The following is an 11,863-nucleotide window of genomic DNA, read 5'->3' as shown; positions in this document are numbered from 1 at the left end:
CAAGCTTGGAGGCCTGACGCTAGAAGATGGGAAGAGACCCGCCCCAGTTATTCATTGCCTCGCTCAGGTCTCCACGAAGCTGCCTTTTCCTGGCTTCTTTCCTGCTCAGCCACTGGCTTCCACTTTCTGCGCCCTCAGCAGTGACAGAGTTTCTACTTCTCTCTACCTGAGGGGAGGGAGGGAGGGAGGGAAGGCGGGAATGGCTCTGTCATTTCCCTAAGATAAATAAACGGGTAATAATTGACCTTCCTGTGCACCTAAAAAGACCACTCGTCGTGCCCGGTGGAGCATGGGGGCGTGGAGGGGCAGGAGAGGTAGTGTAAACGGAGGGAACGAGACGGAGGGACTCCGAGGCCAGCCACAGGCTGCAACGCCCAACCGCCAGTTTCCCGGGTCCCAAAGCACACTCCAGGGGCGGGGTCTCAGAGGAAGTGTGTGGGGGGCGGGGGTGTCGGGGGTCCGGTCACGTGACTCGCCCTGCCGCAGCCCCCTCGGAAGCTGAGAGGCGGAAGTAGACGTTCGGCACGGGGCTCGCGGCGCCGACTCCACATCCGGGAGCGGAGAGGAGAGCGGAAGTGGCGTTGATCTGGCCGGAGCCCTTGGGTGAATTTGTTAGGCGTGGAGAGGGAGTGATGTCTTCCAGACTCGGTGCAGTGCCCGCCGTGAGTTTCTCGGTTTGACCGTTACGCTTTAGGGGTAGCGCTGTCGAGCCCGCCACACGCGGTCCCTCGCTTTTGTCCCCTGCTCAGAGTTGGTTTTATCAGAGCCCATCGCAGGCCCCACCCTTCTAGGTCAGATATACCAGCCCCCTCGTTTTTCCCCCCCACTTCTGCTGCCCGATCCCCACCCCCTTGGACTCAGTTCCTCGTCAGATTGCCGTTAGTCTCTAGTCCTTTTACATCCCCAATGCCTCCCATATCCGTTGTCCTCGCTTTCTGTCTCCCTTTTAGAGCCTCTTTCTAGGACAGGGCTTTGAGAATGGGGGAGATGAAGGCTCTAGTGTTGTCACCTGCCTTGACCCCGTAGGAAGATAGGGCGGCACATTTTTCGTAAAAAGTCTTGCCTTCTTCCGTTTGAGGGAGTAGCCCCGGGAGAGCTTCATTTCTTGGCACAGGGGGATTCGTCTTTTTGTGGTCAAGGTTCAGAGGCCCCTAGCATTTACTCATGTGCTTGCAATTTGCTAGACCCCGGGACCCACATCCTTTAAGCAGCAGAGGAGCACGAGGATCGTGGGAGCTAAGAAGTAAGTGAGGTTTTGTGCGATCCATTTATAATTGTGTCGCCAGCGCTGTCCAATAGAACTTCCCGTGATGATGAAAATGTTGTGTATCCGCACTGTCCAGTACTGTAGCCACTAGCCACGTATGACTGTTGAGCGCTTGAAATGTGGCTTACGCCAATGAGGAGCTGAATTTTAAATTGTATTTTAATTAACTTAAATAGCCACCTGTGACTAGTGGCCACCTGATTGGACAGTGCAGGTCTAATCCTAGTGTGGAGGAGGAAAAGTTCGCTTGCAAAAAAAAAAAAGTACGAATTATAATAAAAATGGAATGTGTGACTCGGTATAGCCCTGCATTTCTTTAGACATCAAATATGTACTCATGAATACATTGATGAACTTGGGAAGGACTGATAAAAGTGACTGTAAGAAATGCTTATATTTCAAACTACTTGGCTTCAAGACTGGTTTATTATATTGTTTACTGAATGTGCTAAGCTTTTCCATATCTGTTAATACAAAAAGGTTCTGGTTAATGAGATACTCATTGGAAGGGATTAAGTCACTTATACAGTATTTACTAAATATCTGCTTTGTGCCAGCTCCGTGGTAGGTTAGATACACAGACATGAAAAACACACAACTAACAGCCTAACCTATGTAGGCAAGGAGATCCACACAATACAGTGTAATGAAATGTTTTTAAACAGGAATTTAGTATAGCCTTTGGGGAAAGGGAGTGATATTTGGAAGGGAAGGGTTGCCAGAGCCAATCACTCCTAAACAGACTTGAAAGTCAAGGAATAATACAGTTAGCCAGAAGGAAAAGGGTTTTGTTTTGTTTTTTTTGTTTTTTGTTTTTGTTTTTCAGAAGAAAGAACAGAATGTGAATGGGTAAAAGGATTTAATGGAATAGCAAGTGGGTAATTGTTCAGAAATGTAAAGATTAATGGGCCCTCACCTATTAATCAGAATCAGAATCATTGGGGTTAGGGCATCAGAATCCTTATTTTATTTTATTTTTTTGCGGCACGCGGGCCTCACACTGTTGTGGCCTCTCCCGTTGCTGAGCACAGGCTCAGGACACGCAGGCTCAGCGGCCATGGCTCACGGGCCCAGCCGCTCCGCGGCATGTGGGGTCTTCCCGGACTGGGGCACGAACCCGTGTTCCCTTCGGCAGGCGGACTCTCAGCGCCACCAGGGAAGCCCCAGAATCCTTATTTTTAACTGGACTCCTAGGGACATTGTGAAGTTTGCGAATCCTCCTTGAGAAATGAGACTAGAAGAGAGTAGAGGATGGAACCGTGGAAAACATCAGTATTTAAGGGTTGGGTGGAATAAACAAAGGCTGCAAAGGGTCCTGAGGTGAACGTCAAATACTTTTCTAATGAAATCTAAATATGTGCACCTAGGGAGTGAACTAGGGGCTCTTAAACATTCTTGGTAGATCAGAAAGGAGTTGAAAATAGGTTAAACTTCTCATCTTTGTAATCAGAAGCCGAGACTGAAAGACAGAACCACACACACCAGGTTATTTTAAAGTCACTACAATTATGATAGTTATTGTATGAGCCAAAAGCTTTTTCTTGTCATATTTCTGGAAAGAGAAGTTTGAGATTAATCTGTTTTTTGTTTTGTTTTGTTTTTTGCGGTACGCGGGCCTCTCACTGCTGTGGCTTCTCCCGTTGCGGAGCACAGGCTCCGGACGCGCAGGCTCAGCGGCCATGGCTCACGGGCCCAGCCGCTCCGCGGCATGTGGGATCTTCCCGGACCGGGGCACGAACCTGTGTCCCCTGCACCGGCAGGCGGACTCTCAACCACTGCGCCACCAGGGAAGCCCAATGTGGTTTTTACCAAATAATCAAATACCCTGAGTTGATAGGTAGTGTAAAATACTTGAGAATTGTTTTTGTTGTGTCCTTTAAAAATAAAAGAGAGCTGGAGGGAGGGATTCCCTATCCACGTTGACTTAATCCCCAAGATGTTAAAACTGTTGATTTTTTTTCACTATACTCGTGCTTATTCATGAGCAGGGAGGTCAGTATATCCGAGTCCTACATTGACAGCAAAGAAATTTCTTTGAGGACAGTTTCCTAAGAGGAGTCAGATGGGACTTGACTCTTAATGGCCTGTGGGTACTATCAAGTCTTTGTAGTAGAGATTGTTCCCATTGTTTAGGATGGTGGGTTTTGGCCCTAGAGGACTGCCAGTTCCCACTAAAAATTTTTTTATACCTTCATTGAGGTATAACTGAAGTACAATAGACTGCATTATATTTATACAATAAGTATATCGTATAAATATATAGCCATATGTATACAGTATCTTCATCTTTGACATATGTAAGTACCCATGAAACTGTCACCACAATCAAGATAACATATTCATCTCTCCCAAAAGTTTTTTCACATCCCTTTGCAATTCATTCCTCCCTCCACTCCTGTCCCCAGACACCCCCTGACCTGTTTTCTGTCACTGTACAGTGGTTTGCATGTTCTAGGATTTTCTATAAATGAAATCAGACATTGTGTCCTCTTTTTGCATGATTTCTTTCACTCAGAATAATGATTTTGAATGAAGAACGTTGCTTAACAGAATTCCATTATGGATATAACATAGTTTGTTTAGCCATCTATCTTGAGGGACATTTGGGTTATTCTCAGTGTGGAGGTATTACAGTAAAACTGCTGTGAACATTCATGGGCAAGTCTCTGTGTGGAAAAATATTTTTGTTTCTTTTGATAAATACTTAACACAGTATTTATTTATTAAGATGGAATTTACCATCTAAGGTTGATTGGGTCCCATGTCAGGAGTATGTTTAACTTTTTAAGAAATTGTCAGTCTTCCAAATTGGCGGTATTACTTTACATTCCTACCAGCAGTGTAGGAGAGTAAGTCTCTTAATTTTAGCTAATTTAATGGGTGTATAATTGCGTTTCATTGTGGTTTTAATGAGCAGTTTCCTGATGAATAATGCTGTAAAACATCTGTTCATGTGCTTCTTGGCCATTCCTGTATCTTTTTTTGTCAAGTGTGTTGATGTCTTTTGCCACCCAAAAAAAAACCAAATTGTGTTTTGTCTCACCATTAAATTGTATAATTTAATTAAAAAAAATATTTTCTGAACACAGTTCTTTTGTTATATGTGTCTTGAATATTTCCTCTTCAGTGGTTTGCATTTCATTTTCTTAATGGTGTCTTTTGAAGAGCCAAAGTTTTAAATTTATCATTAAAAATAATAAAAATCTTATCATTTTTTCCTTTTATGTTTCATGCTATTTGTATTCTATTTAAGAAAACTTTGCCATCCCTAATTGCAAAGATTTTTTCCTTTGCTTTCTTCCAGAAGTTTTATAGGTTTTACATTCAGGTCTATGGCTCATTTAGAGTTAATTTTTGTGTATGGTGTGTTATAAAGGTCAATATTAATGTCTTTCCATTTGTATATCCAGTTGTTGAAGAGACTCTCCTTTCCCTGTTCAGTTGCCTTGGCATCTTTGTTAAAAATCAGTTGAACATGTATAGGTGTGGGTCTGTTTCTGGACTTTCATTATTCTCTTCCATGAATGTGTATGTCTATCTTTTTGCCAGTACTAAACTGTTTTGATACTGTAGCATTAGAGTAAGTCCTGAAATCAGGTAAGGTAAGTCATCTAGCTTTGTTGTTTTTTTCAAGATTGTTTCAGCTATTTTATTTTCTTGGCCTCTTTTTTTTTTTCTTGGCCTTTTTATATAAATTCTACAATCAGTTTGTTATTTCTATAAAAAGAAGCATACTGGAGTATTGATTGGTGTATGTATTGAATCTATAGGTCGATTTAGGGAGAATTGCCATTTTAACAATATTGAATTTTCTGATTTATGAGCATGTTATATTTTTCCATTTATTTAGGTCTTCTTCAATTTCTCTCACCAGTGTGTTGTAGTTTTCATTGTAAAATTCTTGAATGGCTTTTGTTATATTTGTTTCTAGGTTCCTAGATTTGTTCCTAGGTTCCTGTGTTTTTTGTTACTGTAAATGCTATTATTTTTTAAGTTCATCTTCTAGTTGCTTGTTGCTAGTAGCTAAGAATACACTTTTAAAAAAATATTTCATTTATTTATTTGGTTGTGCTGGGTCTTAGTTGCTGCAGGCGAGCTCCTTTGTTGCGGTTCACAGGCTCCTTAGTTGCAGCACATGGGCTCCTTAGTTGCAGCCGGTGGGCTCCTTAGTTGTGTCATGTGAACTCTTAGTTGCAGCATGCATGTGGGATCTAGTTCCCTGACCAGGGGTCAAACCCGGGCCCCCTGCATTGGGAGCACGGAGTCTTGACCGCTGCGCCACCAGGGAAGTCCCACAATTGATTTTTGTATTTTAGCCTTGTATCCTGTCACTTGCTAAATTCATTTTTTAAAAATTAATAAATTAATTAATTTATTTTTTGGCTGTGTTGGGTCTTCGTTGCTGCGCTCGGGCTTTCTCTGGTTGTGGCAAGCGGGGGCTACTCTTCATTGTGGTGTGTGGGCTTGTCATTGTGGTGGCTTCTCTTGTTGCGGAGCACCGGCTCTAGGGCACGCAGGCTTCAGTAGTTGTGGCACGTGAGCTCAGTAGTTGTGGCTTGTGGGCTCTAGAGCACAGGCTCGGTAGTTGTAGCACACGGGCTTAGTTGCTCCGTGGCATGTGGGATCTTCCTGCACCAGGGATTGAACCTGTGTCCCCTGCACTGGCACACAGACTCTTAACCACTGCACCACCAGGGAAGTCCCTCAATTCATTTTTAATTCTAGTAATTATTTCATATATTTTCTGAGATTATCTTTGTAAACAAACTGAATAAAATCTGTTAAAAAAATCTGCAAGTAGGGGCAGTTTTACTTTTTTCCTTCTGATCTTTATGCCTCCAGTTTCTTCTTATGTCAGTTTGGTAAGTTGTATTTTTTAAGAAATGTGTTCATCTTAATTTGTCAGTTTTTTTGGCATAAAGTTTTTCGAAGTATTCTCATGATTTTAATGTCTGTATGATGTATAATAATAACCCCTCTTTCATTTCTGACATTGGTTATTTGTGGTATCTTTGGTATCTTTTTTTCTTGATCAGTCTAGCCACAGTGTTGTCAATTTTGTGATCTTTTCAAAGAACCAGATTTTCTGTAAAGTCTGTTTCCTAATTTGTGAATTTCTCCTTTTTATTATGTTGTTCCTTCTGTTTCTTTGGGCTTGCTTTGCTCTTCTTTTTAAGGTACCTTAAGATGAAATCTTAACTCATTGATTTTAGATCTTCTTTTCTAACATAAGCATTTACAGCTTTAAGTTTCCTTCTAAGTACTGCTTTAGTTGCATCCCACAAATTTTAATATGTATATTTTTGTTGTTATTCACTTAAAATATTTTTGAATTTCCTTTATGATTTCTTTTTTTTTTTTTTTTTTTTTTTTCGGTACGCGGGCCCTCACTGTTGTGGCCTCTCCCGTTGCGGAGCATAGGCTCTGGACGCGCAGGCTCAGCGGCCATGGCTCACAAGCACAGCCGCTCCGCGGCATGTGGGATCTTTCTGGACCGGGGCACGAACCCGTGTCCCCTGCATCGGCAGGCGGACTCTCAACCACTGCGCCACCAGGGAAGCCCTGTGATTTCATTTGTGACCCATGAATTATTTAGAATTGGATTCTTTAATTGCCAGATTTATTTTTTTTAATTTTAGATACCTTGCTATTCTTGATTTCTAATTTAATTCTGATGTGGTCAGAGGACACATGTATTATTTTCATCTGTTTAAGTTTGAAGTTTATAGCCCAGTATACGATCTATCTTGTGAATGCACAGTGTGCTCTTGAAAAGAAAGTATATCCCGTAGTGTTGGATGTAGTGTTCTATAAATGTCAACTACAGCAGGGTGGCTAATAGTGTAGTTCAGATCTTCTGTGTGTTTACTCAATTTTTGTCTAGTCTGTCAGTTCCTAAGAGGAGGAGGACTTAAAATTTCTGGTAAGATTGTGGAATTGTCTACTTTTCTTTTTCTACCAGTTCTGCTTTGTGTGCTTTGAGCCTCTATTGTTAGACACATGCAATGAGTAATTATGTCTTCCTGATGATTTGTCATTTTAATTATTATGAAGTGTCCCTTTTTATCTCTGGTAATACTCTTTGTCTTGAAGTCTATTTTATCTGATATTGAAATGGCCACTCCAGGCTTCTTGTGTTTGCTGATGGCATGGTATAATTTTTTCATCTTTTTACTTCCAATCTACATATGTCTTCATATTTAAAGTGTGCCTCTGTAGGCAGCATACACTAGGATATTGCTTTTTTATTTACTCTCTCAGTCTCTGACTTGTAACTGGAGTATGTAGACCATAAACGTTTACATTACTTATTGCATGATTGGATTGAGGTCTACCATGTAATTATTTGTTCTCTCTACTCTGTTTTTCCTCTGTACGTTCTTTTGGATTATTGAAATGTGTAGTGTGCCATTTTAATTTATCTGTTTGATTTTGGCTCTCTCTCCTGCTCCCCCCCCTCTTTTTTTTCCTTTGAGGGGGAGGTTTGGTAGTGGTTGCTCTAGGAATTACAATATATACCTTCCCTTTCATCATCTACTTAGAGTTAAAATACTACCACGTTGCTTACATATAGAAGCCTTAGACCATATAGATTCCTTTAACCCCCTACCTGCTGACCATTAACTTATAGCTGTCATACATATTACATCTACATTTATTGAAAACCTTACCAGAGAATGCTTAAATTTTGCTTTAAAGAGTTTTTAATATTTACCTGGCTGTTTGCCATTTCTCGTGCTCTTTCTTCATTCTTAAAAATCCAGATTTCTCTCTGGTGTCATTTTCCCTTCAGCTGGAATTATTTCCCTTAGCATTTTTCATAGAGCAGTCTGCTGGCAACACATTTTCTTAGTTTTTCTTCATCTGAAGAAATATTCCTAAAGGCTATTTTCACTGAATATGGAATTTTGGATTGATAAATCTTTTCTCTCAGGATTTTAAAGATGTTGTTGTGCTGTCTTGGTTTCTGTTGAGAAATTCCCAATCATTTGAATCACTGTTCTCTGTATGTAATATGTGCTTTTTTCCTAGCTGCTTTCTGGATTTTTAAAAACTCTTCAGTTTTAAACAGTTTCATTAAGATATATCTAGGTGTGTTTTTCTATTGAGTGTTCGTTGAGCTTCTTAAATCTGTAAATTTATGTTTTTCATTAAATATGGGGGATTTTTCCACCATTATTTTTTTCAAAAACTTTTCCTCAATCTCTCTTTCCTCTTCTTCTTGGATGACAACTATGCTTAAGTTAGATCTTTTGATATTGACACCACAGGTTGTTGGGGCTCTGTTGACTGTTTTTCAGTCTTTTGTCCTCATTGTTCTTCAGATTGGATAATTTCTATTGATCTGTCTTCAAGTTCATAGATTCTTTCCTCTGCCGTCTCCATTCTATTACTAGCCCATCAGTGAGTTTTTATTTTATTTGTTACTTTTCAGTTTTAAAATTAATTTGTTCTTTTTTATGATTTCTATTTTTCTGCTGATAATCCCTACATTTTCCTTCATTTCCAGTGTTTTCCTTTCTAGCGTGGAGCATAGTTATAATAGCGGCTTTAAAGGCTTTGATAGTTCCAATATCTGCATCATCTTCCAACATCTGTTTATCATCTGTCCTTTGAGAATTTCTCACATTTTCCTGGTTCTTTGTGAATTGCGTAATTTTGGAATTTATTCTCAAGATTGTGAATGTTATTTGTGTAGACCGTGGGTCTTTTTAGGATCTTCTGGGGATTGTTGCTGTTTTTATTTTAGCAGGTAACCTGTTTAGGTTCAGATCATAAATTCTGTCGTACTTTCTGAAGGCATTGGTTCAGTGGAACTGAAGTTCCATGCTTTTGAGTCTTTTCTATGATGGTTTAGAGCTCAGGGGTTAGTTTTTCGAAGCTTGTTTCAGTTCTCCAAGCTTTTGAGACATTGGTTTGGATCTGTCTCACAGTAGTAGCTCAGGGGTTAGGCTGAGACTTGTGTAGTTTGTTTAAATCTTATTTCACTTTCAAAGTCTTTGCTAAGCTGGTTTGGGTATGCTCCACACATACATAGCTCAGGCTAAGCTGTGATTTGTGTGGATTTGTACACAGAAATACGAGGTCACCTTCTTTGCCTGTCTCTTCTCCATGATTCCCCCACATTCTCTAGTCTATAGAGACCCCTTTTCCTGGTTTATAAGGCCAGAAAGATGGAGTTTCTATGAGAATTTAGGCTGCCCATGCTGTTCTGTGAGTGGGGGCCACCCCTGTTGCAAAGCTGCGTGTGAGAGAAAAAAAAACTGGGAAACATACCCCATGTGGCTCACTTCTCCCAGTTTTAACTCTTCTCCACAATCCACCTGCTTTTGTTTACTTTTTGAGGTCCAGAGTTTTTAGTTGTAATCAGCAAGAGGAACGGGCCGTAGTGGGTGTATGCCACTGTGCCGGAACCAGGACATCTCTGTATTAAACTTGTAATATTGGACCTCATGTACAGAGCTGAGAATCATTTTTCCCTTTTTGTAGCATACTGACTTTGTAAGTCCCTGTTATTTTTTGTTTTCCCTATCCCCACATCCATCCCCTTCCTCCCAGAGACAACCATACTAACAACTTTGATATTTGTCCTTAAATATTTATGAGTCCTTATAAAATAGCTAGTGCTGTTTACTTGTGTAATTGTTTTTAATTTACTGAATTGACATTGTACTGTACATCTTGTTCTGTTTTTTTTTTTATTGAACAGTATGCTTTTTAGTTACGTTCATATCTCTAGATGTGTAGAAATGGTTTATTGCTTCTAACAGCTACATAATATTCCTTAGCAGGCATCTATCACATTTTACTTTTATTTATTCCTAAGAATGGTCACCTTTGTTACTTCCAACTACCTGCTACCACAAGCCTCTATGTGTAATTGTTACCAACTGTACCTCTAAAGTGTTGTCTTGAATATGTCAGTTTATCATCTCTACTACGAAACCTTAGTTCAAGTTCAAGCTTTCATCATCTCTTATCCATACTATTGCAATAAGCTGCTAACTCTTCTCCTTTCTTTCACTCATCCTCCATGGGGTCATCTTTCATACAGCATCCAGAGTGACATTTCTAAACCATAAATCTAAGGCAGGCCTCACACAGTTAAGTTAGCTGGAAGAGGAATGTCTCAGAGATCCTTGGACTACACTTTGAGAACTGCTGCTCTACCACACTTTGAGCCATCTAGAAGACACTTTGTCACTACTCAGTGATGTTTGTTGACGACATACTGACTGGTCTTCGATTTAGAAATTTGGATCCAGCCATATACCAGACTTCTGGCCTGCTTAACTCAGACAAGATAGCACCCTTCCTTTAGCTATGTATCAAGCCTAAGCAAGAGAGGGTGCCCTGACATCAAGGTGTAGTGGTTACTGTCCCTCTGCCAGAGAAATAGGGAGGCCTGGACATACCTGCTTACAGATCCAGGGGATCTTCTGAAGGGTCATGGAACACCCTGTTTCACTACTTTCTTTTCATTGATGGATTTAGGAAGGAATGCCTACTTGGGCTATAGAATGATCATTTATGTGGACTGCTTATGCTTTCTGATTATAGTGAAGTATAATAATCATTATATGTATTGTACTAGGTCAACTATTTTAATTGTTAGAAAATTACAATCTAAATTGTTTTTATTATCAGGCTTCTTCGTTTTTTGCACAGGTAACCAACTTGGTTATCTTCTTATGATGTAATATAAGTAATAGAAACTTTACTCCAGACCCTCCTTTGTGGTATTTATCTTTGTGTCATGTTAGTAGCAGGACCCAGTGCTCCATAAAGGATAATAGTTTCCAGTACACTATCCCTCATGATGACTCCTTAAGCGGCTCGTCATCTGCTTCTTCGTGTGAACCGGTGAGTGATTTTCCAGCCTCCTTCCGAAAGTCTACCTACTGGATGAAGATGAGAAGGATCAAGCCAGCTGCTACTTCCCGTGTTGAAGGTATCAGTATCAGTATCTTATTCCAAAGACAGGGAACTCTCTAAAGTTATATTTGAGGTAGCTGTTGTAAATGGCTCTTAAAATATTAAGTACCACATATGTGTTCCTTATTAGTGGTTGAATTTTTATGTTTATTGTTTTTGGCCGTGCCACTCGGCTTGTGGGATCTTAGTTCCCCAACCAGGGATTGAACCTGGGCCATGGCAGTGAAAGCGCCAAGTCCTAACCAGTGGACCGCTAGGGAAGTCCCCTGAAATTTTTTTTAAGGCGTTAGGCTGTCATATACTCTTAGCTTCATGAAGTGTCCCTCTGTTTCACTGAGTGAAATTCTGCTGATCTTACTCCTCTAGGTGATATGGTATAGCCTTTGCTCTTCATATGAATTGAACTTTCTTTCCTGTTGTTCTAGTTTGATCCTCTGTTGAGGGTTTAGGGGCTAGTGTAAGGATTATTCTAAGTGGAATTTATTAGTGGTTATAGTCTGAAGGGTTCTTAGTAGCCCTTTATCTTGAACAGTTAGCCTCAAATCAGGATCAAACAAATCACACTGCCTGAAGGATCTTATTTTTCATAGGGAACAGTTGATCACTTGGGATGGAGATCAGCACAAAAGGAAAAGGGGAGGTTGAGTCAGTTAATGAAAA

At 40.4% G+C, this 11,863-nt stretch overlaps 1 protein-coding gene across 5 annotated transcripts in view; it reads left to right on the top strand.

Moving 5' to 3' along the window:
* Window positions 1–632: 632 nt before the first annotated feature.
* Window positions 633–11,863, top strand: part of ZNF512 (zinc finger protein 512) — a gene marked incomplete at both ends in the record, with an annotated part of 32,983 nt that continues 21,752 nt past the window's right edge. For 2 of the 5 annotated variants that reach the window (XM_079721230.1, XM_079721229.1), the window contains 3 exons: window positions 633–662; window positions 1,185–1,243; window positions 11,035–11,225. In XM_079721230.1, the coding sequence (XP_079577356.1) occupies window positions 633–662; window positions 1,185–1,243; window positions 11,035–11,225 (280 nt within the window). Of the gene's footprint in view, window positions 663–1,184; window positions 1,244–11,031; window positions 11,232–11,863 lie in introns of all 5 variants that reach the window. The other 3 variants (XM_079721231.1, XM_079721227.1, XM_079721228.1) reach the window with 2 other exon arrangements.

This window comes from Hyperoodon ampullatus, assembly GCF_949752795.1.
Source record: "Hyperoodon ampullatus genome assembly, chromosome: 15".
In the NCBI taxonomy this organism is placed as follows: domain Eukaryota; kingdom Metazoa; phylum Chordata; class Mammalia; order Artiodactyla; family Ziphiidae; genus Hyperoodon; species Hyperoodon ampullatus.
Note: the sequence above shows the minus strand (reverse complement) of the source record. Positions and strands in the feature narration are given on the sequence as shown.